Below are 26,803 nucleotides of genomic sequence, written 5' to 3'. Positions count from 1 at the left end.
CCCAGAATTACTAGTCCAGTGACATTGCCACTACATCACTGTTTTCCTACAATCCCAAGGTTTCTAAAAACCATTATGTACCATCACTGAGATCAATGAAATTGAGACGCACTTACTTCTGTTCCTATGTTTCTAACGTACATCCATCATATATTTTACAACAGGCCACTGTGAGCACAGCCATTGATACAAAAACATTTGCTAGCTAAAGGGAACCTTTTTTGATTGAATTCTTTACTCTTTGAGTTGAAGTTGTATTTTCATACAAGAACAGTTTGCGTTTTAATTGCCTTTGCTAGCTAAGAAACTGCTCCATATTCTCTTAACAACGCATGCTGTATACATATAGTTTAAAAGTTGGGTCACAGGAACAGGATTGGCCTGCTCGGCGCTGCGAGCCTGTTTCAATAAACCCATGACTGAATCCATCCTATAACTTCATCTACCCTCATCAGCCCCGTGACCCTTAACAACTTGCTTAATATCTGGTCTCTGCACATGATGGATTGGCTGTGATTATTGTCTGTGCTGTAAAGGTTTACTGCCATTCATTACATTAACTGTCTTTAAGAATAAACAGAATAATCTCCATTAAACCAGGAAAGGACAAGGATGTTAAGTATTAATAGGATAATACTACTGACAGTAGTTTCTATCCTCATATCTAAGCATCAAATGGATATGAACTGTTGGCCTTTACACTGAGTCACTATAATTCATTTTTCTTCTATGGGTTTGGGTGTTTAATAGGTCTCAATGAGCTTTCATTGCTGAGAATGCACAGCATTTATTTAATGTACATTTAAGCCTTGCAGCTGTACAGGTCTGGTATTCCAAACTTTGCCTGTGTCTGACCTTTGTTCATCTTCCAGGCTGCAGCCCAACAGACTGGGTGTGGCGGGGCTGTCAGATTAATGCTTCATTAAGCAGTTAAATGTGCAGCAAATGTGAAGCCTTCAGACATGTTCGAATGGAATGTGACTGGGGGTGTGCAGTCAACCAGGCTTCATGACTCAGCCAGTCTGAGTTAGACTCAGACAAGCATTTGGGAAGGTGAAAGTCATGGGAATTAAGAATGATTTCTTGGTTAAGAGTGTGTAGACGTTGGAGTGCATCCCAATAACTGACCTGCTAAACCCACACACGTGACATTCGCTCTGTCTGGGGACTCCCTCGAGCTGATTTCATTCACTGGACATTGTGAATAATGCAGCTTTCTCCATCAGCAGTTGGCTAATAAAGATCCAACTCACTGCTGCCAGTTTGTCTTAAACGAGCTTAATACCCCTGTACGTTTGGCATGGAAGTAGGTGTGTTTCTCTTCCGAGTCAGAACGTTGTGGGTTCAAGTAGCAGTTCAGAGACAGGAGCACAAAATTGAGGCAACATACCAGTGCAGTACTGAGGGAGTGCTGCACGGTTAGAGGTGCCAGCTTTCAAATGAGACATCAAATCGAGGCCCCGTCTGCACCCTCAGTTGACCATAGCAGGTCCCATTGAAACTATTTTGAAAAGATTTTGGTGTGCATGTCCACCGGTCCCTTAAGGTGGCAGGACAGGTAGATATGGTGGCTAAGAAGTCATATAGGATACTTGCTTTTATTAGCCAAGGCATACAATTTAAGAGCAGCGAGGTTATGCTGGAACTGTATAAAACGCTGGTTAGGCCACAGCTAGAGTATTGCGTGCAGTTCTGGAATCCACATCATAGGAAGGATGTGATTGCACTAGAGAAAGTGCAGAGGAGATTTACCAGGATGTTGCCTGGGCTGGAGAGTTTTAGTTATGAGGAGAGATTGGATAGACTGGGGTTATTTTCCCCGGAGAAGAGGAGATTGAGGGGGGACATGATTGAGGGGCATAGATAGGGTAGACAGGAAGGAACTTTTCCCCTTGGTGGAGGGATCAAAAACCAAGGGGCATTGATTTAAGGTAAGAGGCAGGAGGTTTAGAGGGGATGTGAGGAAGGATTTTTTCACCCAGAGGGTGGTGTGAATATGGAACTCACTGCCTGAAAGGGTGGTTGAGGCAGAAACCCTCATAACATTTAAGAAGTATTTGGATGCACACTTGCGATGCCATGGCATACAAGGCTGTGGGCCTAGTGCTGGAAAATGGGATTAGAATAGTTAGGTACTTGTTTGACCGGGGTAGACTCGATGGGCCAAAGGGCCTTTTTCTGTGCTGTCGACCTCTGTGACTCTATGACTCTAAGGGGATAGAAGTCCTTCCCTGTACCCTGGCCAACATTTATCCTTCAACCAATGTCACTAAAAATAGATTAATTTGTAGGTCATATTTTCATACAAGAACGGTTTGCGTTTTAATTGCCTTTGCTAGCTAAGATACTGCTCCATATTCTCTTAACAGCTCATGCTGTATACATATAGGCCGAGTTTAAAAGTTGGGTCACAGGAACAGGATTGGGCTGCTCGGCGCTGCAAGCCTGTTTCAATAAACTCGTGACTGAATCCATCCTATAACTTCATCTACCCTCATCAGCCCCATAACCCTTAACAACTTGCTTAATATCTGGTCTCTGCACATGATGGATTGGCTGTCTTTATTGTCTGTGTTGTAAAGGTTTACTAAAGGATCATTGTCACACTGGCGCTTGTGGGAACTCGCTGTGTGCAAATTGGCTGCCGTGTTTCCAACATTACAATTGTGACTACAAGTCAGAAGTACTTGTTTGGCTGTAAAGGGGTCATAGAGGTGCTATATAAATGCACATTCTTTCTCAAAATTAGAAGGGGAAGGCAGATAAGTCTAGGAATGGGTGTGAGGCTCATGTGGAGCATAAAGACTGGCAATAGACCTATTGGGCTGAATGTGCTGTAAATACTTTGTGGTTGGAAAGTGGTTAAATGAACAGGTTTGAAACAAATGCAGAGCTTGGGAACAGTGGAACTGTGGGGACAACAGCAGAGCAAGGTTTGTGGTGGGCTGGAAGCCAGGAGTGATGATGGTGCAAGGCAAAAGGAGGGCTCCAACAGGACAGTAAAGAATGGATTGAGAGAGGATGTACACCATTACTGAATGTCCAACAGAGGATTGGAGAGGCTGTTAAGATCTAAATGCCGACAACTTCCTTTGACAATTAGGAAGATAATTCAGTTTCACCTGCTTTCCCAGATAAAAATTAAATCGCAAGAAAAACATTTACAGAATCACAGAATCTCACAGTGCAGAAGAGGCCCTTCGGCCCATTGAGTCTGACCGACACGTGAGAAACACTTGACCTCCCTGCATCACAACAAAAACGGTGAAGGGAAGAATATTTGAAGGATTTCCTAAATGTAACCCACTCTTTCATCTAATAAATTAGACTGATCCACTATTCTCCATTGCAGAAGGATTCTTTTGTAATGAACCATTTTGTTCTTGGGTTTTTTTTAAACAGTCTACTCCATGTGTCACTAATGTTCTTTTTTCCCTAAACTCTCAATTCAACACATGCCCTCCAACCACCTTGTCTTCTCCACCATCACTCACTCCTTTACTTTCCATAACAGCTCTCTGCTTGTCAGTCTGGGAGTCTCGCTGTTCTGTAAGCACCTTTTTATTTTACTTGCTCTCCCCTCAACCCTAATCCTAACCCTAACCCCAAACCTCCTGTGACGGAAGGAAAGTGTTTACACAGCTGAGCAGCGTTGGAATTATCGTTGGCAAATGTGAGACTGAATAAGAATCTTTGAACTGAAAACCCCTCTTTTTCTTCTCAGTGCAAAGTGAGTTGCACAAAAATATAAATAACTTTTAAATGATTGAGCTTGAGGAATGATACAATGCAGAAGGAGACCATTCAGCCCATCATGCCTGTGCCGGCTCTTTGAAAGAGTTATCCAATTAATCTCACTCCCCTGCTCTTTCCCTATAGCCCTGTACTTTCCCTCCCGCCCTTTCAAGTACTTATCCAATTTCCTTTTGAAAAGTTACTATTGAATTTGCTTCCACCAACTTTTCAGGCATTCCAAATCACTTGTAATAAAAACAATGTCTCCTCATCTTCTCCTGTCCATTTTAGTTATTATTTTGTAGCTGTGTCCTCTGGTGACCGAGTCTCTTGCCAATGGAAAGTTTCCCTGTGATGTCAAAACCTCTCAGTTTCGAACGTAACCATTAAATTTGCCCTTAAACTTCTATGCTCCCAAAAGAACAAGCCTAGTTTCTCTAATCTTTTGAGGTAATTGATACTCCTTAGCCCTGTTCTCTACCATTCTGTTTCTGTCCTACAGATGCTGCTTGTAACATCTATGGCTCCGTGAGGAAAGCAGAGGCAAGTGAGGGAGATCTTTCCCAGATTCAATCTCCAGGCTGGGCTAATTAAACTGTTTTGGTCACATAGAAAGGAGAGACTCCTGACCGTTACCCATCTACAAGATGCCCTTTTGTGTTTTGATTTAGGATTCAGCCATAATGCCCTTCAAGAACACATTAGCCTGCCAACGCTTTCATGGCTACTCTCACATTTGAAAAGTGACTACTTGAGAAGGGCAGAGGTATGAAGGGCCAACAAAGTCCTTGTGAAACCATTACCCATCAAAGGAATAAGCAACAACTGCAGTCTGTGGAGTTCAAACAGATGTAAAAGATGCCAACCAATTGAAAACGAAGGAGCTGTGCTAGCCAATATTGCTTTAGATCAATTACCACTCCATCTCATTTGCAGGCTGATGCTGCTGCATTTCTGACTCTGTATTCCAAAAAAATAATTCAATGGTTAGCAACTGCTTTGTGCATTCCTGAGGATGAGACAAGTTGCCATCTAAATGGGTCTCTCTCTTTACACTGAATCTCTCTTCCGCAAATGTGTATTGCTTCTGCCTCGGAGGGAAAGGAGAGACCAATCAATCTCAAAACAAAATGAACTGGAAAAGATTGTTAACCCCACAATCCCACACTATTTGGTGAAATTCAAAAGACCTACCAATCTCCCAATCATCTCCCTAAATCCCGTCCCCTCTCAAGAAACACATCTAATTATCTCTTGAATCCTTAACAAAATCACACAATTTTGTAAATACCCAGCAGCACTAACAGCATCAGTGGAGAGCGAAACAGAGTAACCTTCCAATGGCTTTCTCTGGGAATCATTTCACAAGTCAATTACATTTTGTGTAAAATCTTACTCCGAGTTTCTTTTTTTCCCTCTTATATTATATCTGACCAACTTAGATACTCTTCATGATCCTGCAAACTTCAGGTGTCTTCTCTCTTCCAAAGAACTCATGCCCAAAGTTTGAAGGAAACACCCTTCATGTCCCATTTCAAAAGAATGATAACTATCGCCATTGGAAGATGGGCTGTGCTATGACCAAGACCAGAAGGGTGAATCAATTCCTCTCTTTTCCATTCCTGGGGTTGGTTATAACGGAGTTTGAATTTTTTAAAAAGTTGCAATTTTTTTTCATTTCAGTATGTACTTGAACATATATAAGGCTATATGAAGAAACAAGCTAGCCTGATCTCTTCAGTTAACAAATAACGAGTAGTTTTATTGTTAAAACTTACTCAGGTGAAAGTATAAGACTGACTAAAAAGGTTAAAACATATCCTGAATCCTGTCACACACACACACACACACACACACACACAGTAACAGAGATAGGGTCCCGAACTTGAGAATAGCAAGGAGAGAGAGATGATGTGACATACTGCAGTGCTTCTTCTGGATGTTATTTTCTGCAGACTCTTTTCTTGCTGTAACAAACAGACAAGCTTATAATCATAACCTTTCACATGGGGTTTTGACCATGTGACAACTGGCTATTGGCACACAATGGTGGGCAATCAATATTAATAAAGGAGCTTTGATCTCCCATTGTCAAAGTCATCAAGATTCCATCGAAACAGATAGGGAATTCTTAGCATCTTGCATAATGGGTTTTGTTAGTCCTGCTTTGTTCCTGGCAGTTTCTGGAGTCAGGAAGTCTAGTGGCCTATTGTCCTTATGTTTTCCAGAGAGCTCAGACAATGGCAGGTGTGAAGTCCATCAGGGAACTGCCTAGACATGTACCCTGGTAATCTGAGGCTTCTAGAAACGTAGCCAATTTGCAGGTCAGGTGACTTCTGCAGCCATTTTAAAACAGTGTCTTTGTAATTCTAGCTGTTTCTTTTCCTTTCCAAAAACAATCCAAGACATTACACCAGCTTATGAAAATAATGATCAGTATTCCACATTGTCATGACACATCGTCATGACAACTGTTACACCAGTTGCTCCATCCTTCTGAGCCACCAGGAGAAGCTATATTATAGGACTCATTCTACGTGAACCTTCGCTGACTTGAATGGAAATTGGTGCTTAATTTGGTCGGCAACAAGCTACATGACCCAAGATGGACACCCATTACCAGTTGGATACTCTCATCACCAATTGCTGAGCTCCAACGCTTGCATTTATATAGCGACTTTCACAACCTCAGGACATCCGAAGGCACTTTACAAACAATGAAGAACTTTTTAAATCTAGTCACTGTTACAACACTGCAGTCAAATTGAGCACAGCATGCTCCAACAACCAGCAACGTGATAATGACCAGATCATCTGTCTTTGTGTTGCTGATTGAGGGATAAATATTGGCCAGGTCACCAGGGAGCAATTATCTGAAGAGAGCAACATTTTCACAGCTATGAGGAAAAGGTGGGGGTGTGGCGCTAGGCGAGTTGCACTTGAAGAGGGCTGTCACAGACACAATGGGCCAAATGGTCACCTTCTGTGCTGTTACTATTCTCTGATTGTAAACCCTTGCTTCTTACATCCACCTGACAGGGCAGTCATAGCTTCAGTTCATCTGAAAGACTGTATCCCCAACAGTGCAGCACTCTTAGCATACTGTATTGGGAGTATGGAGCTAACATACGAACATATGAATTAGGAGCAGAAGTTCAGGCATTCGGCCCCTCGAGCCTGGTCGCCATTCAGAAAGATCAAGGCTGATTTGTTTGTGTTTCAATTCCACATTCCCAACTACCCCCACTAACCTTTGATTCCCTTGCCTAACAAGAATCTATCTACCCACCCCACCGCCCCCTCAACAACGCTCCCCACCACCTTCTGAGGTAGAGAGTTTCAAAGTCGCACAACCCCCTCAGAGAAAAAGAATTCTCCTCCTCTCTGACCTATAAGGGCAACCCCTAATTTTAAAACCCCCTGGTTCTGGACTAGCCCACAAGAGGAAACATCCTTTCCATGTCCACCTTATCAAGACCATGCAGGATCTTATATACTTCAATCAAGTCACCCCTTCACTCTCCTAAACAGTGGAAACAAGTCCAGTCTGTCCAACCTTTCCTCATAAGACAACCTGTTCATTCCAGATATCAATCTAGTAAACCTCCTCTGAACTGACTCTGGAGTGGAGCTTCTGAAGTAGAGGAAGGTGTGTTACCTATTGAACCATGTGGGCTTCTTGCTACCATTGGTCAGGAGGCTTGAAACATATAAATAGAAAAAATTCATATTGGAAGATCTTTTTGAAAAGTAGGTTTTAATTAACTGGGAGTTTCCTGTTTGCTCATTGCTTAGACTTAAAGCCTGAAGAACATTGGGTTTCTATATATATATATTCATATATATATATATATATATATATATGTCTGGGAAGCAGTAAGCAATGGGCGACAGCAGCTGGAATCTGACTGAAGATGTTGAAATAGTTTTTGATTTTATGAACACTGGTCAGAGGTCTAACCTCTCACAGTGATCTTCCAGTGTCCCACTCGGATCACAGCTTTACAGAAATTACTGTTGAAACACAGGCAGATGGTGCCAATCAGCATCTGAAGGAGAATGATCAGGCAACGGGGTTTGTCATACTTCAGCTGTTTACATGCTTTACTCTGTCCAAGTCTCCTGAGAATCCATTTCGCTTTTTTCTGGCACGCGTTGCCAACTCCACTTTGACGTCTTCCTGATTGTTTGAAAACTGATGTCTTCACATGTGAATTTGGTGTTTCCTCCAAACTCTTCCACTTCCTGCTCTGTGATATTCCCTCTCTCTTTCTCCTTCTCTCCCACTAATTCAGGAGCCTCCAGGATATTCTTTTCCACAAGGTGGGGATGGGGAGCAAGCCCTGAAGCCAACTGTCAAAGGCGACTCTGCCCAAATGCTGTTTGAATGTTGTCCCTTGTCCTTAATCGCCTTCCATGAGGACGTTGTGTCTTTTCCATATCTACCCCAGCAGGCTTTGTAATGGAGGGGATATAGGATCAGACTGTCAAGACTGTTGAGGGGCAGAGTGAAAAGGTGGAAAAGGGACCAGGATATAGATGAGGAAGGGGAAAGGATAATGGTTAGATCCTTGGGGAACTATGAAGGTGTTGGGTCTTGTGGATCCTTGTTGCATGCTTGTTGTGAGTGGTGGCTGAGTTGGTACTATAGATGGAGCTGATTAGCAGACACTTCTTAGGTAGAAAACATTATGCTTATTTACAAAGGTACTCAGCAGCAACTACATGTGTGCTTTCACTTCAGACCCTATCGCTACACTACTGACTGTTAACTGCAGATGTAGCCCGCATTACTCTTCTATTGGTTGCTCAAGATCATGTGATCTTCCTTAACAGCATTCTTCTTAAAGGTATATTAAACATTAGCTAAAATTATTATTACCACAGAAGGTATGAGTGTGGGAGTGGAGGCAGAGAGAGAAGCCATCGCTGGAGGTGCTCTGGCTACGATTGGAGAGGTATGAACAAGCGAGGACAATCCCAATGAGCTGAGCAACAGAGGAGCGGTGTTTGGGGAGGATGATTTGGCCAATCATGTCCAATGCTGCAGAGAGGTCAAAGAGCACAGGAAGAAAAATGAACTAGAATCACAGGCGAGGTCTGTCATTTTGATTAAGGCTGTTTAGCGCTGTTGGAGGGATGGAAACCTCATTAGAATTATTCAAACAGGAAGTTATGGGAGGGATGGACAGGATTTTTTGGATATTGTTAGTATTTTAGTGTCAAGGTGTTCCTAGGTATTATATATCAGCAATGTGCCCTGTTTATTTTCATTGTACTCTTATTAACTGTATGATCAGTGTGCTCCCACTGTAGCAATGGTGGGTAACCTGGGGGCCGCATGCGATCTATCAGGGTTCTGAGTGCGCCCCACGAGACATTTTGTTGATCGTTGCCTACACAGGTTGCCAGATTCCTCTGGTTTCCATCCACATAGTTTTTTTCCCTACCAGTATTACTAAAGCGATACGTACGCAAAGCAAGGGTACGTGAAGTGAAAGCGCGTGCTGATTGCGCACAACTCTGACTGTGAGAACCGTGTGGTCCCTCCACGTCCAATCAAACCACTGCTGCGGTCCAATCGGCACACCCTGCAAGAAAGCTTGTGGAGGACAGGTCCAATCAGAAGTCGCACTGAGCATGAGGTAAGGGAAGTGTAAATATTTCTTTTGTTTTACCTTTTGAAATTGGTAACAGCTCTATTAATGTATGAACGATTAAGCATTTTCTATAACTCGTTATGAAATATCTGGCGTGCATTAAATGTATTTAATCTGATTCATGGGGTCATGGTTAGTGCACATGCCCAACTTCAATCTTGCAGCCAACTTGGATAAAGGAAGGTCACTCACTTGCCTAGGTGGCCCATCACTGTACTATAGCGTGTATGGTCAGTGTGTTACTGGGTCCTTTATATTAACAGTATGTTACTGGACATTGTATTAAGGCTCCTCTGCACTGTCCCACCAATACACCTCAGAAGTACCACCCCCCAACCTGGTATTTGATCCTGATGCCCCCTTTTTCTCGAATCACCTTGATGCAGCTGATGAAATCTGTACCCATCCTTTTGCCCTCTTTGGAGGAGGATGGTGGCTTAGCATCTGCCGAGGGAGGGTTTTTATTTACCTGTTGAGAGTGCTGTGACTTATTTCGTCTTCGGAACTTTCTTGCAAGCTGAGAATTGAATCTTCCCTCTCCCCTGTTTGAATTCAGCTCCTGGAGTTCTGGGCCAGTTTGTCTTGCACCTTAAGGAAGCAACAAACAGCAGGTCAGGAACCCAGCAAAATGAACCCATTCCCAGGAGCCCTCCACCTCAAAGCCTGAAAGACAGTATCAGTGTCTTAAAGCAAAACCATTGCAGAACACGTTTTTAATCACCCCCAGATTTGATTATTCCAGGGCTCTCTTAGCCAGGTTTCCTGCATAAAATTGAGTTCCTTCAAAACTCTGCTGCATGTCTCCTTCCTTACACTAAGTTCTACCCATCCCCGGACGTGCTGGGCTACATTGGCTTCAGGCCCAGCAGCAGTTAGCTTTTAAAATTTGAATGCTTGTTTTCAAATCACTCAATGCCCTTCTTTTTTATTCTTTCATGGGATGTGGGTGTCGCTGGCTGGGCCAGCATTGATCGTCCATCCCTAGCTGCCCTTGAGAAGGTGGTGGGTGAGCCGCCTTCTTGAACCGCTGCAGTCCATGTGGTGTAGGTACACCCACAGTGCTGTTAGGGAGGGAGTTCCAGGATTTTGACCAGTGATAGTGAAGGAACGGCCGATATATTTCCAAGTCAGGATGGTTAGTGGCTTGGAGGGGAACTTCCAGGTGGCGGTGTTTCCATGTGTTTGCTGCCCTTGTCTTTCTTGATGGTAGTGGTCATGAGTTTGGAAGGTGCTGCCTGAGGAGCCTTGGTGAGTTCCTGCAGTGCATCTTGTAGATGGTACACACACTGCTGCTACTGTGTGTCGGTGGTAGAGAGAGTGAATGTTTGAGGATGTGGTGCCAATCAAGCAGGCTGCTTTGTCCTGGACAGTGTCAAGAATCTTGAGTGTTGTTGAAGCTGCACTCATCCAGGCAAGTGGGGATTATTCCATCACACTCCTGACTTGTGCCTTGTGGATGGTGGACAGGTTTCTGGGAGTCAGGGGGTGAGGCACTCGTCACAGGATTGCTAGTTCCTTCCTGTGTCTGTAATCTCTTTTGGCCCCCAAAACCCTCATATCTGCGCTCCTCCACTTCTGGCCTTTTGCATATCCTTGATTGTAATCGCTCCACCATTGGTGGCTGTGCCTTCAATGGCTTGGAACCCAAGCTCTGAAATTCACTTCCTACCTCTCTTTTGCCCCTTCCCCCTTCTCTTCCCTTAAGACTCTCCTTAAAAAGCTACCTCTTGGACTCAGCTTTTTGGCACCTGCCCTAATAACTCCCTCTGTGGCTCAGTGTCAAATTTGTTTGATAACTCTGCTGTGAAGCTTTGAGATGTTTTACGATGAAGGTGCTATGTAAATGCAAGTTGTTGCAGTAATATGCATAGGAATAATTTATTGAAAAGTCAATTGATGCAAAAGCAAGGAGAGAGAAAGCAAGGTGGAATTAATATTAGTGAACCCATCCAAGGTCCATCAAGCTCAGTTTGGAAACTTGCGTGTTAAAGGCAGCTGTGTGTGGGTGAACATCAGACCAGCCACTCAGTAAAAGAAACTGTAATGTATAAATTACTATGTAAATTACGTAATCCTTCATAATTAATCGCAAGTGTGGCAGGGACAACTGGTTATGTGGAGGGTGTGGTTTGAGCACGTTCAGCATCAATGGGTAATTGGGGAATACTCAAAATTACACATTTGGCCAGGTTTTAGAATGAGAAACACTCCATAATGGAAGGATTTTTTTTTTGCCGGGGGCGGGGGGGGAGGTGGGAGGTTGGAGAGAATCGGAATTTTATTCCTGTGAAGGACTGGATGCAAGCATGGAATAAAGAAATTTCATCAGTGCAGCAACTCGCATCTACCATAATTAATCAACAGAATTTTGCGTTTATATAGCGCCTGTATTGGAGTAAAACAACCCCAAGCATTTCACGGGGGGGGGGGGGGGGGGGGGTAGATTATCAAACAAAATTTGACCCAGAGGCACAACAGGAGATAAAGGAGCCAAAGACCAAAAGCCTGGTCAAAGGGATAGTCTTACAGGAGGGATGGGAACTCCAGAGTTGAGAGCCAATTTATTGCAGGCAGTCTTAAGGCCGGTGGTGGGACGATGAAAATCACGGATGGGTCATCACAGAAAATCTACAGCACAGATGGGAGCTTCCATTCTGCTCATCGTCTCTCCCTACCAGCCCAAGAACCAGCCCAGTCTCGCTTCCCAGCTCCTGGTCCATACCCCTCTCGGCTACACCACCTCCAAAGTGCCTGTCGAAGTATTGTTTCAATTAAACACGTTACAACTCCAAAGCAAACTCTCCACCATTTGAAACGCAATGCGAGCGATATGCTTCGAAAATGTCAAATATAGTCATTCGCTTTGCATTTTTATTTTTGGCGAGGAATCAGCCCCATCAGCGATGTTTAATCAGGATTTGTTCGAAGCGCGGCTTTTTTTTTAAAAAAAAACAAAAAAAAAAATTCATGAATTAAGTTAACGTAGGGCGCCTCCTTGGGAGGCGATGCTGTTCAAGTACAGACAAATATAATAACAACACCCCCAAAAAAAACTTCCAGTGAATTTGTCCTCTTCGCAAAGGTGCCCCTCTTCCTAACTTGCTGCTTTCCCCGAGCTGGGGGGGGGGGGGTAAAAGAAATTGACGAAGAAATGTGGCCAATTGGAAGAGGCTGGAACAAACTTTGGACCAATGGGGAGGGGTAGGCATTGCTGGAGGACTAGTAGGTTAGGCTGTGCACTGGGGCCAGCTGTGATTTGCTGAGCGTTTGTTCCCCCTCAGTGTCAATTAATAAATGTGTCTCTCTCACTTTCCTCTAGATCCATAATATCGTCACAGGGGTTTTTTTTTTGGGGGGGGGGTGTGGAAGGGAGGAGGGAAAAACTCGGCTGTAACTTTCTCAGACTTTTTTTTTGTGTACTCATCTCTTTCCCCCCCCCCCCTTAAAAATGTTGAGAGAAACACCAATGTAATCAGTGCCCAGAGAGAACACGAGAGAGAGAGAGAGAGTGTGTGTGTGTGTGTGTGTGTGTGAGTGAGAGAGAGAAGGGGGGGTTTAAGGCTTAAGTTTGCCTACAGCAGCTCATGGCTCTATCGGAACTGGCTTAACTAATACATGCACTCACACGAACTTGAGAAACTTGTCCCTCCAGCCGAGCTGTCTTAGTGGGGGGGACAAATTCACGTTTGGAAATTTTCATGTCATTTGGAGATGGGGCGGTGGAAGATGAGAAGGTCTCTGCTGGAAACCAACGTGATTGCATTTGTCCTAGTTCTGCACCACTTTATAATTGTCAAAGCAGGTAAGTGATTTGTAAAATGCAATTTCTCAGCCCAGCATCTACTGAACACTCCCCCCCACCCCCCCACCCCCTGCACTGTTTATCTTCGCATTCGAGTATTTTTTTTTAAAACCCAAAAGAACAGGAACATGTGATGGAATAGTAGTTAAGAAAGCGTTGCAGATTATCAAGGAGGTGCTCACTTTAACGAGGCTGAGATTTCTCGCCTTTTCTTTTTTTTTCAGATCAGTGTTGTCCTCGGGATTAACTCCCTGCACAGCCCTCTCTGCTTTTCAAAGAAGTCGGAGCAAATTCTGCCCAGCCCAGCTTGTTTGCAGTGCCGCTCTGCACCTTTTGATTGTCAGTCTATTTATGATGAATCTGGTCCCATTAGTTCTCCCAGTTAAGATGTGACAGGACTTTGCTGGCTTGTAAATTGAATTTTGCAGCGTCTATTTTTTTTGAATCAGATGGGAAGAGGGAGAGGGGTGGGGGGAAAGGTGTGTGGACCTGCTTTGATGTGGGGCCCACTATTGCACTTCCATTAACGACATCATTTGTCAAACTCTCTATCATGCTGGTGCGTGTTCCTTTTAATTATTTTAGCAATCCTGCATCATTTTGCAAGCTGCACGTGAACTGTACAGTAACATTTCAGAGAGTTTATGTCGCAAGTGCTTCGCTGCCGGAATAAGTTGCTGCATTTATTCATTCTTAAAAGGGCAATTTGTTCTTAAAGAAGTAATGGTGTACTTAGTTTTAAAAAAAAGCCCCCTGTTACGCCACGGTTAGGATGGTAATTTGATAAACACTTTTTACCTAGATGATTTTCTGCTTTTGAAGTCTTCCACCCATGTATGGGTTGCAATGGCGAGTCCCATCCTGAGTGTGACAGCTAATTGTGGTGGGCCCCACCTATTGGCATCATTCCAAACTGAAGCCGGAAAGTGGGAAGTACTTCTTGCATAGTTTCTGCAGAGCATTGAGATTGGCATAGCGTCAATCGTCCCTCTAGGCTCTATAGTGTAGCCTTACTGAGTTAATGGGATTCCCCCCTTTTGAGTGCATGTTGTCTTTTTTAGAGGGCATGTCAAACCAGGCAGCACATGATGCCAGCTGCAGTGCTACTCCACTTAGCGACATGAACCAAACTCAATTAATGTGATGTCGGGATGGGATTGGGGACTGGGATTAGAGGTGGGACGTTCCTCTTTGGGTTGACATCTGATTGAATGTTGGAACAGGCTCAAGAGGCTGAAGGGCCACTTCCTATGTTCTTCTTGAGCTTTGTCTCTTTTTGTTCTTTCTGCACGTCGGTAATTTTCTACTTTTTTGAAGTGTGTAGCTTGCAACATGGTCAACGCCTTCCTGAGTCTGCAAGTTGTGAGATTGTGTGATTCAGTAGCAGGGACTGGTTGGGCCAAATGGCTTGTTTTTGTATTGCGTATCCAATCCAACACCATAAAATTCCAATTCTACGAGTTTAACGGAAATCCCCAGTTTAAGAGTGATGCACTGTGTGAGGTGTGCAGTGTCAGTATCTGTATGGATTGCCCCAGTGGTTAACTCGGCTGCCTGGAGTTCTGGGAGCAAGCTGCTGAAGAATTGTAGCCTGCAAGAACAAGGTCCTTTTTTTAAAAAAAAAATAAATCCGCTTCCCAGCTGGAGTTTTCCCACTGACTTCCCTGCAGAGGTCCAGGCAAGGCCCTGCTGCTTTGGTTGCACAAGAGCACCTCCCACACATTTTCCATTGGAATGTGGTGAGGTCACAGCAGTTGTAATGGCCATTGTGCCCGATGAGTTCCAGCCAGCCTGCCAGTGTTGGAACCGACTGCATTGGAAGGGAGTCGATAACACAGGCTTTTGGGTTATTCTCTTTTTATTTTAAAACATTCGGACTGCCTTGTGACGCACTAGCCGTCCACCCTCACTGTCTTACTCTTTGTGATGAAACGATTTGAGGTTTGCAGAACCACACGTACCCACCATTAACCATGGGGGCAGAAACAGGCCCGAGGGGCTGAATGCCTTCATCCTGTTCCTGTGAAGGCAGTACCTCCAGTGAGGATTAAACTTCTTAGGATGGATGTCACCATTTCTGATGATCGTTTAAGTTCACTTTGGGGTTCACTTTATATCACACAGTGAAGCATCACATCATTCTTCACAGGAACATTATCAAATAGGGTTGCCGATTGTAATCTAACTATATTACTGGAGGTTTCATCACATTTCTTGCCTCCATGTTCCAGGCACTAGTTGGCCAAAACATCCATCTTTGTGACGTACTGCCTTCCTATGCCAATTGGAAAGCAATAAGACACATTACCCAACTTTAGACTCATTACCCAATTGGACGATGCTTGACTATCAGTCAAATAGCCCTCCCCACCACCCCCCCCACCCCATTTTCAATATGTTTATATCTGATAGAGAAATGTTCCAGAGAAAATGACAAAAAACCCCAATCTTTTTTAATGTCCTGATGATTTTTCACCAGGGCTGCACACAGCAGTGCCCTGGAGATTGATCTTCAATTCCTGGAGACTCCAGGCCAATCCTGGAGGGCTGGCAACTCTATAAGCTGAACACTGAGCCAGTTTAGGAGATATTAGAACAGGTGACCAAACGTAGCTGAAGAGGTTGGAATGTAGGAGTTAAAGGAGAGCCTTAAAGGAGGAGAGAGAGGAAGAGTGGTTTAGGGAGGGAATTCCAGAGCTTTGGATCTGGGTGACTGAAGGCACAGCCAGCTGTGATGGGGAAATGGTGTTGGGAATGAGAAAGGGGCCAGAATTGGAGGAGTGCAAGATCTTGGAAAGTTGTAGGGCTGGAGGAGGTGACTGAGGTAGCGAGGGTGAGGCCATGGAAGGCTCTGAACACAAGAATGAGAAATTGAAACTCAAGGCATTGTCGGACTGATTATAAATGGAATGGTTCATCGAGTGGGGACTTGACTATCATCAGTGCTTTGGTTGTCATTGTTGATGAAGTATTAACTTTCAATAGAAGCTAGAATAAAATCTGGCATTGAATGACCTGGTCTGTCTAACGATCCACCCTGTACCCAGGTTTCAGCCTGGCTTGTTGTGTAAAGAAGAAAAAACAACTCCGATTGAGTCAGGGAGTTGTAAGTTCAAGAACCGTTCTAGAGACTCAAATGCAAAATCTAGGCTTCTACTTCGAGTTTGACATACTGAAGGAATGCTGCACTGTCAGAAGTGTTACCTTTTGCACTGTCACTCAAGTGGACATACAAAAATAAAATCCCATGGCATAATTTTGTAGAACAGCAGGGAAGTTTTTCCTTGCAAATATTTACCCCTTCGCAAAAATAGATCAGCCTGGTATCTTATTGGTGCTTCTGGGATCTTGCTGTACTCTTATCGGCTGCCACATGTCCTAAGCCGTATCAGCAACTTACACTTCAAAAGTAGATTTAAAGCGCTTTGGGATGTCCTGCATTTGTGTAAGGTGCAACATGTGCAAGCCTTTCTTTCACCTGGTTCTGTACACTAAAGCAGGCTGGCACTGCAGGAGACATCTGCTCCCTCAGAACAAGGTGACATGCAGTCCGGGGGCGGTGATAGCGGGAGGATGGGGGTGGGGGTGAGGGTGGGATGATGGGGGGTGGAGGTGAGAGGGGTAATTCCCATTGAATTGGAAATGCTGCATCATAAGATCTAGAAGGACAGTAAGTAGTGTTCATTGTACAGCTATATGCAAAGTTCAAATGCTGATTTAATCAAACTGCAATCAACACATTCCTGTCTTTTCTTTAAATTGGTAGAGTAACTATAGACACACTGTGAATTAACTACCTACTGTGTGTAAGGTGAAGAGATACAGAAATCTAGTTTCAGGTGCCCTGGCCAATATTTGTCTTGCATCCAACATTACGAAAGAGGCAGATTATCTGGTTGTTATCACATTGCTGTTTGTTGGAGCTCTCTGTACTGAAATTGTCTGTTGTGTTTCCTACTTGACAACAGTGACTATGCTTTTTTTTAAAAAAAAAGCAATTCATTGGCTTTGAAGTGTTTTGGGACATCCTGTGGTCATGAAAGTCGCCATAGAAATGCAAACTTCCTTCTTTCCTTTTGAATAAAGTGCCCTGAACAGGCAGAACCCCAACACAGAGCTGAAAAGACCAGTAGGAACGTGACATCATCTTAGAAGCTTTAATCCTTAATCAGGTATTATAGGGCAATGCCACATTGTTTTAAATAGCATGGCAGAACATTGGCAAAGACACTTAATACAGGGCAACAAGTCTTAGAGGCAAATTTCCCCGGTATTTACACCCACACATGCACACCTGTCAGGTTAGGTCCAGTTAACAAGGCTCCTACAGGTCAGAAACTGCCCTCGTCAATCATTTGTTATTCTCATCTAGCCAGCAAGGAGGTGAAATGAAAGCAGCCTGTCAATTAGCCCCATTGTTCTGCGCCAGAGTGCAGCAGGGTGGGTAGGTGGGTGGGTGGGGAGAAACTCGTACCTGTATAGTGAACCAAGCCTCCACAGAATCAGCACAATATATTCAGCTCCTGATGAAGGCAAACTGACTGAGGAAGCAGTTGATGCTACAGAGGCTGTGTGGTAGGGGCAAAACGTGGAGTTTAGACACCCACACTGGAGGGCTCTGCAACTCTGACACACACAGACATCTGCGGTTGTCAGTGTTCCTTGGCTTCCTTTAATGCTTCTGTGTTTGATGAAGTGACGATTGGAGAAAATGGCTGTAACGCAGTTGAAATGTGTTTTTTTAATTTCTCAATGGTGACTGGGCAGTGGAGCTCCTGCAAAGAGATATTCTCGAGCTCCCCATTGTCAGGCAGTTAATAAAGTGGCGTAGGAGAGTAATGCTGATTCAGCCCACTAAAATGAATGGACTTCCTGAGTCCAATTATGGACGAGTCCTTGGATCTTTCTTTGAAACTGCAGCTTCCTGCACTGTTCTTCCCTCCCCTCTTGTCTGTGCTGATTCATTCTGGAATGCATGCCATCAGCCCTCTGATATTTCTGCCAAATGGCCATTCCTTCATGTGTGAAACTACGTAGGCAGTGAGTTCACTGGATTGGAAGAGATCTGTCCAGCCTCTGCTGTTTCCTTCCCCTGCTGTTGTCTAGAAGCAAACTCTCTTCCTTGCCTAAACACACAGCTCCTATATTTCACTAGTTTCTCTGCTCTATCTACACGATGCCTCGCTGAGCTCATCTTGTCCTTGAGACCCACCTCCTGCTCTGCAAAACTAAACTGCTGATCACCCAATTTTCTTTCCCTGCTTTGCCTCTCCTCTGGCACTAATTAAAAAAAAAAATCATTCATGGGATGTGGGCTTCACTCACTGGGTCAGCATTTATTGCCCATCTGTAATTGCCCCTTGAGAGGCTGGTGGTGAGCTGCTTTCTTGAACCGCTGCAGTCCATGTGGTGTAGGTACACCCACAGCGCTGTTAAGGAGGGGGTTCCAGGATTCTGACCCAGTGACAGTGAAGGAACAGCCGATATATTTCCAAGTCAGGATGGTGAGTGGCTTGGAGGGGAACTTCCAGGTGGTGGTGTTCCCCATGTTTCTGCTGCCCTTGTCCTTCTAGATGGTAGTGATCGTGGGTTTGGAAGGTACTGCCTAAGGAGCCCTGGTGAATTCTTGTAGATGGTACACACTGCCGCCACTGTGTGTCGGTGATGAATGTTTGTGGAAGGGGTGCCAATCAAGTGGGCTGCTTCATCCTGGATGGTGTCGAGCTTCGAATGTTTTGGGAGCTGCACTCATCCAGGACTATTCTGCAACCTCCCCCTCCCCACCAGAGGAGGAAGCCAATGATAGATTCTTGTTAAACTTCATGGCAGTTGCTCTGGCTATGATTGCACAAGCAAGAGTGGAAGTTCAGCAAGAGCATTCCACGCAAGATGGACAACAGAGGAGGAGGAGGAAGGTGTTGTGGCCAGAGATTGAAAAGAGATAATGTACTGATCAGAATGATTCATAATTCTGATTCGCTTCAGTGCTGTGGGCCAGGGACTTGATTTTGAAAAGATTCCCCCCCACCCCAATAAATGCACTTGACCTTACAAACTACCACCCCTCACCAACCTCCTTTCCTTCTTCACCTGAACATCTTGTCTCCTCCAAATCTGTGCCCATCTTTCCCATTCCATTTTGAATCAGGGTCCTGGCCCACAGCACTGAAGTGAAACAGAATTATGAATCATTCTGATCAGTACGTTATCCCTTCTCAACCTCTGGCCACAACACCTTCCTCCTCCTCCTCCTCCTCCTCCTCTCTGTTGTCCATCCTGGCTGGAATGCTCTTAGTTGTGCAGTTGTAGCCCGAGCAACTCCTGTGCATTATACCAAGAATCTTATCATTGGCTTCCTCCTCTGTCTCATCTACATGCCACTGAAGATGTGGGCTCAGCTACCATGCAGATGTTGAGAACACCCCAGCTGTACCTCTCCATCCCTTCTCTCAATCCCTTCACCACCTCTGTGCTGTCAGACCATGTCTTTAATATCCAATGCTGGGTGGACTGTAATTCCACCCCCACTGTGTGAGTGTGTGTGAGTGTGTGTGAGTGTTCAGTCAGCATTTTAGAATTTGAGAAATTTTGCATGCTGTAGAATATCTGTGGGCCCCCAGCCAGGGACGCCCACATCCCATGAATCTTGATGGGACTCGAGGGAGATTCTGATTAGATGCAGGATTTTCTTTCCACATGTTAAGCAGTTTTAATGTTGAATCTTGACAAAAAAAAAAGCCAAAATTGACAGCAGGAAATGGGCACATAGGCAAGATTTTTAATTAAAATGGATCAATATGCAGTTACATCTGAACGCTAGATTATATCCCTAAATGCTCTCCTCTCGTGGGTTGGGAAAGTTGGAAAGAAAGGGTTCTTCTGTGTATTGTGGGGCAAAATGGTAAAGAACTATTTACAAGGAACAGGGTTATGATGTGATTGCGTAGAATGCATTGAGAAACTCTGTTCTCCAGCCTCCACCAGTATGAAAACTCCTTGGTACTATCTCATTCTTCTGGCAGCCGCCATTGCCCATGTTTCTCTCAGGGAGGGAATACAGCTTGTATCTATCGCTGGAGAATAATGTACAGTCTTTGATTTGAATTATCTAATCTATGCAGTCTGTAGTTTCCTTGGGACGATTATATGCATGAATGACATAATCACTTGTAGGCATTCCATTCCCCATTAATCTCTCAGGAGTTCAATGACATCTTTAATTCATCTGAATTATTCTAAATTAACTACTGTCAGGTAAATATCCGATACCAGCTGGAGAAGCGCATTACAATTCAGAAGAGTTTAAATTAAATTGTTATTACGTTTTCTCCTCTGGAGGTTTTGCGACTTTTGTGCAGGAGCCAAGTTTACATGAGGAGCAACATGGCTTTTATTCCGATTTTATAGTCCAGTTTCAGTCGTACAAGTTGGTGCAGCTCCTTCATGGTAAAGCAATGCTGTCTCTTGACGTGGATTATTTAGAACTATACTGATAGGGTAAGTTGGACGAGGCTCATGTGGAGCATAAACATCAGCATGGACCAGTTGGGCTGAATGGCCTCTTCCTGTGTGATGAATACTTTATAATCGTCAAAGTTTGACCAAAGATGGATCAATATGCAGTTACATCTGAACGCTAGATTATATCCCTAAACGTTCTCCTCTCATGGGTCTTCTCTTAACTTTGTCTGCATCAGTTTTTCTTTTTAAAAGCTTGTTCAATATTTAATTGCTTTTTGAAAGTTGAGCTTCCTGTTTTTGATCTTGTGGTTTCTGTGTCTTGCTCGCTAGAGCTAGTGCGATTACTCAAGTGGTAACATATGAGTGTGGGGATACTGAGGTGGGCCGATTTGACCTTCTGGGACTCTTGTGGCTCATGCTCTGCCGATACTTGTGATGGGACTTCAGGGTGAATTGTAGCTTCTTTCCCTTCATGTAGGAGGTCTTGTGGTGTTGTGGATTTCACCCCTGCCTTTGGGCCAGAAGCTCGGGGTTCAAGTCCCCAGGACTTGACGGCCAAGGAAGGTGCGTTCATAATGCAGCCGAGCAGAAACAGAATTACCTGGAAAAACTCAGCAGGTCTGGCAGCATCGGCGGAGAAGAAAAGAACTCAAGTTCTGTCGAAGGGTCATGAGGACTCGAAACGTCAACTCTTTTCTTCTCCGCCGATGCTGCCAGACCTGCTGAGCTTTTCCAGGTAATTCTGTTTTTGTTTTGGATTTCCAGCATCCGCAGTTTTTTTGTTTTTATGCAGCCGAGCAGGTTCAGTATCAACCTGCAAATCTTTTCGGTACACGCCAGTGGCAGGCGGTAAGAGTGGGAGAGATTCCTGGTCGACCATGTGACAGAACGTTGGAGCTTCTAGCATCAATATCCATAGCACCAGCGTTCATGTAGAAGTGTATGTTGTCACAGTAACTTGAACTCCCTGAGTGTTCTGTAATGCACCTGCACCGTCCCTATCTAGACCAAGGCAGCCTAGCTATCTCTGCAAGTTTCCCTCAGCCTCCCATTCACAGAGAGTTCAGTGAGTTGTGACTCAGTGTCAGTTCCTCTCCTTCCCTTGATTCCTACCATGGATAAGTTATAGGAAGACAATGTGATCCCAACTTCAATACAACCATTCATTGAATAAGGATCCACTTAATGGATTTATTGACCCTAGGGTTACTGCAGTGATGTTTCCTTTTAGTTCCAGTTGGCATCTGCCCAGAGTGGCATTGCAAAAATCAAACCTAGCGTACCATTGATGGCCAATAGTAACCCCCATCACCAGTCCCATCTTTCCCTGCCAATGAGAAAATGAGCTCCCACATCTCGATAGCACAAGAAAGGTCACACGGCCTCGAAACATCAACTCTGTTCCTCTCTCCACAGATGCTGCCAGACCTGCTGAGCTTCTCCAGCATTTTCTGTTTTTGTCTCGATAGGCAAAGTCACATTTCCAGAGTTGTGCTATTGGTCCTCTGGATAAGGTTTGTGCAACACCAGCGTGGGGAAGGCAGGGCATGGATGTTACTCTTCGTTGATCCCAGTTCTGAAGAGTTTGAAGAGTAAACTCTGTGCAGTCTGCCCTTCTGTGTGTAATTTGTGTGAAACCTGGTTCTGAGATGCAACAGTGATCGGAGCTGCATTTAGATGGACGTCTTTCACAACCTCAGAGTATCCTGATGAGTCTTACAGCCAATGAATTGCTTTAGAGTTGTGGCCAATATTGTTTTGTAGGTGAACACGACAGCCAACATGTGCACACAGCGCATGGGGTGAATAACTAGTTAAACTACTGCTAGTCACCTTAGTTGACCTGGGTACAACAGGCCCTTTGAATAGTGCTGTGGAGTCTTTAACATTGACCTGAACAGGCAGACAAGACCCTGTGTTTAATATTTTGTCTGAAAGCGGGGACTGGGCACTGTCTGAGGTGCCGTCTTTCAGTTAAGGTGTTGAAATTGAGGCCCTATCTGTCCTTTTTGGGTGAATGGAAAAGATCCCATGGCATTATTTGGAGGAAGAGCAGTCAATATTTACCCCCCCCTCCCCTCCCCAATCAACATCACAAAACCAGATTATCTGGTCATTATCACATTGCTGTTTGTGGGAGCTTGCTGTACATATTTTGGCTGCTATTCCCAACATTCTTTAAGTACCTCATTGGCTGTGATGTCCTCCGAGATGTCTGGTGGGTCGCGAGGAGAGCTATATAATACAAGTCTTTTTACCCCTTAGGCTGCACTGCAATTCAGCCTCAGTTTTGTGCTCAACTCTTGGAGTCTAGATGAGGCTAACTAGGCAGAATATCTTTCCCCTTTAATCACCCACCTACAACCCCTCCAAATCCAGTTCTCCCCCTGGTGTTGACTCGTGCTCTGTCCTCTGACACCTCAACTGAATGGCCATTCTTCACATAAGCCTAGACCGCAAGCGTCAAGAGACTATTGGCCTGTGGGGTCAGGGCCAATCGCAATTCCATGCACCATATTAACAGCAATGATCATGATTGGGGTTTGGGAGCATAGCGGTTCGGTTACTGAACTACTGCCCAGAGACATGACTGTAAATCTAAATCCCACTGTGAATCCATTTCCTTCTGATAAGGTGCTCCCATAAACTGGGGGGGGGTGGGGGTGCTCCCTGTTAGATTTTCTTGTACAAAGCAGGTGGGAGTGAGTGTATTAAAACCGCGGACGGTTGCTAACAGAGTAGAACTGGCAGGAGGTGAGGGACAGGTGCCAGGAGGAGATTATCACAGCTGTTGGATTTACAGTTTCAAAGAGATTCTTAAGACACAGAAAAAGATTTTCGAAGGCTTTTTTGCAGCCGTAAAGAACTGGCTCAGGGTCTGACTCTTCACAAGCCTCTGAACGCCGGCATTCACATTGTAAACAACAGTGGTGCGTGAATGGTGCATTCCTTTTTCAATGTGGAAGTGATTGTTCTAGTGTTCCACCTTTTATCCCAAAGTGTGTATTTCAAGAGGAAAGTAGCCAGGGCGCAGGTTATTTATTTATTTTCTTAAAATCTTGTTCGTGGCTGTGAGCATTGCTGGCAAGGTCAGCATTTATGGCTGTCTGTGGAAGGGCTGGAGAAAGTGGTGGTGAGTTATCTTCTCCAATACAACCAAGTGGCTTGCTTTTCCATTTCAGAGGGCAATCAGGAGTCAATCAGATGTAGGCTGCAGTGGGTAACAATGGCGGGTTCCCTTCCCTAAAGGACATTAGTGAACCAGGTCAGTTTCTACAGCAGTCCTGGTAGTTTCATGGTCACTGACACTGATTATTCTGCAACATACTGTTGTATAATTGCAGAATACTGACTCTGAAGAAGGGTCATACGGACTCGAAATGTTAACTCTCTTTTTCTCTCCACAGATGCTGTTAGACCCGCTGAGTTTTTCCAGCATTTTCTGTTTTTGTTTCTGATTATTAATTTTTTTACTTAAGCTGAATTAAAATTTCCCAACTGTCACAGGGGGATTTGGATTCACAGTCATGTCTCTGGGCAGTAGTTCAGTAACCGAACCGCTATGCTCCCAGACCCCAATCATGATCATTGTTGTTAATATAGTGCATGGAATTGCGATTGGCCCTGACCCCACAGGCCAATAGTCTCTTGACGCTTGCAGTCTAGGCTTATGTGAAGAATGGCCATTCAGTTGAGGTGTCAGAGGACAGAGCATGAGTCAACACCAGGGGGAGAACTGGATTTGGAGGGGTTGTAGGTGGGTGATTAAAGGGGAAAGATATTCTGCCTAGTTAGCCCCATCTAGATGACTTTATACTGGGAGATGGTGTGAGAAGGGTTTTACCACAAGGTACCAAATGGCAGGGCTTTCAGATCCAACAGCATCCCCTATTTAAACCAGTACACCACCAAAGTCAATGCCCAGATAGAACCCCCTCTTTACTACTTTATCAGGATTTTCCAGTGCTCTGGCCCCTGGGTGATTAGCAGCCTGATTCTCATTGTTTGGTTGGGACCTGACCTTCAGTGCCAGAGTTGTAACCTCCCTCATCAACCCCATTATAAAGGCTGCTCATGGCGAGGACCTCGGGTAGAATGTCCTTTGGGAAGGTTCCTCCCTTAGCTTCAATGTTGAATCAATGTGAAGGGATGTTCCCTGAGAACATCTTTTGTGTTCTTTCACTAACCACGTGCATACATTTGTGTAGACTTGCTTCAATATGAGTAGACTTGAGGGCAAAGTATGACACAGTAGTGGAGTGCTGCACTGTTGCAGGTGGTGTCTCTCCGATGTGACCCTGTCTGCTCTCCTGAGGAGATGTAAAAGGTCCCACAGGACAATTTTGAAGAACAGCAGGAGAGTTCTCCATGATGTCCTGGTCGATATATATCCCTCGATCATCAATTTTTAAAAAACAGATTATTGTGGTGTTACTTATGGGAGCTTTCTGTGTGCAATTGGATGCTGCATTTCCCACCTTATTATGGGGACTACACTTCAAATGGTCAACATTTTGATGTAGCAACCAGGATATGGTGTCAGGTGTCAATGGGAAGAGTGAGTAAAGGTAAGTCTACAGATATGGCAAGCACAAAGGGGCTGCCCTCAACCTGATCACACACTGACTCAGAAGTTGAGTGCGCAAAATTTAAACTGTTTTTAAAAAAAAATTGAAATAAATTCACCGATTGCACGGTTGGTTTGCGTTAGTTAAAGTGCAGCACATGCAGGGAAATCCGTGTGAATAGTTGAGTGTGGAGATTTGCATCTTTTGTGACTTTGCGACCCACTGAGGGGCTTACAGCCAATGAACTATTTTTGAAGCGTAGTCTCTGGCTGCCACATTACCCGTGTTTCTACAATCTGTGCACAGTAAGTTCCCACAAACAATGTGACGATGACCCAATAATCTGTTTTGAACAAATAAGAGAAAAATATTGGGTCAGGACATCAGGGAGAACTCCCCTGCTCTTCCTCAAAATAGTCACGCGGGATTCCTTTCCATCCATCTGAGAGGCCAGGGCAGAGTCTTCGGTCCAGTGTTTCCTCTGAAAGTCGACACCTCTGACAGTGCAGCACTCCCTCAGCACTGGCATTGAGTGGCAGCCTGGATTTGGTGCTCAAGTCCTGGGGGCCTTGAATGCACGACTTTCTGACTCGGGCGAGAGGGTCACCCACTGAGGCACAGTTGGCACCAAGGAAGAACATGGAAGGATTTTGGGGCAATGGAGTACAGATTCAATGGGCGCTCGGGCACCTGAATTTAAGCAGGAGACGTGCAGAAAATTAGGCGAGCGAGAAAGAATTGAGCCTCGTCAGAACCATGAGAGCAAACCGTGATAGCTGTGCCAAGGCTTGATCAATGCACCTCTTCGGATGCTAAGTTCATGACCACGTCTTTTTTTTTCTTGGGAGGAGGGGGTGGGGAGAGAGGCTTGTTGAAAACATTTTCGGCCTTAGGGAAGCCACTATTGAAGATAACACAAAAGGGCAAAGAGGTCGAGTTTGGAGGCACTTGATCAATTGATGGAATGTGGACTGTCTGAGTGCAGTCACTTCAGGCTGATTGTAGACTCCTGCAAGTGGGGAATGTGGGCGCCTCTGGAAACTGAGTTGATTCATAAACAAGATAAAGATCACTCCAACACATTAGGCATGTTCGCTGTCCCTAACCTCAGCCCGTCTGCTGCCTTTTTAAAGGGTTCCTTTCTCAGCCTGATGTCGAGGATCATTGTGGCGCAGAAAACACAGTTGTGTCTGCCCACATTAGCAAACTTGAGTTTTTCCCCCTGAGTATCTGGTAACCGGGGCTGTCTTCTTCACTCTCCCTCTTGCCGCACTCTGTTTGACAAAGAGAGGGCGAAACTGCCCCTGAAGGTTGTAACCTGTCCAGTTTCTGGCATGTTGTTTTGAGCAGTGTGTGTGGAAGTTTCTGAAACACATGTTGGACAAAGTCCACCCACCTTTTGCTCTTTCCCCAGCCTTTCCTTCTAACGCTGACTCTTTGCTAGCAACTCACATCTGCCAATCATTTGCCCACATTATTCAGCATGGGTCAGCGGGCCATTTGACTGCAGGAGGCATCACAGCCAGGCCCCACCCTTTCTGCACTTGGTGGTGCAGAAGTTGTTGATCAGCAACCAG

The 26,803-nt window shown here is 44.7% G+C and overlaps 1 protein-coding gene and 1 long non-coding RNA gene across 3 annotated transcripts in view; one reads left to right on the top strand and one right to left on the bottom strand.

Moving 5' to 3' along the window:
• Positions 1-12,291, bottom strand: part of LOC121271399 — a 67,061-nt gene extending 54,770 nt beyond the window's left edge. Inside the window, exons 1-2 of the long non-coding RNA XR_005941711.1 lie at positions 12,071-12,291; positions 9,865-9,983 (exon numbers count right to left, since the gene is read on the bottom strand). This is a non-coding gene — a long non-coding RNA (uncharacterized LOC121271399). The remainder of the gene's footprint in view (positions 1-9,864; positions 9,984-12,070) is intronic.
• A 490-nt stretch (positions 12,292-12,781) lies between these two features.
• LOC121271150 (collagen alpha-1(XI) chain-like) overlaps positions 12,782-26,803 on the top strand; it is a 318,218-nt gene continuing 304,196 nt past the window's right edge. Inside the window, exon 1 of one of the 2 annotated variants that reach the window (XM_041176909.1) lies at positions 12,782-13,197. In XM_041176909.1, the coding sequence (XP_041032843.1) occupies positions 13,107-13,197 (91 nt within the window). In that variant the 5' untranslated portion in view covers positions 12,782-13,106. The remainder of the gene's footprint in view (positions 13,198-26,803) is intronic. The other variant, XM_041176910.1, reaches the window with a different exon arrangement.

The sequence above is a fragment of the Carcharodon carcharias genome, chromosome 30, assembly GCF_017639515.1.
Source record: "Carcharodon carcharias isolate sCarCar2 chromosome 30, sCarCar2.pri, whole genome shotgun sequence".
In the NCBI taxonomy this organism is placed as follows: domain Eukaryota; kingdom Metazoa; phylum Chordata; class Chondrichthyes; order Lamniformes; family Lamnidae; genus Carcharodon; species Carcharodon carcharias.
Note: the sequence above shows the minus strand (reverse complement) of the source record. Positions and strands in the feature narration are given on the sequence as shown.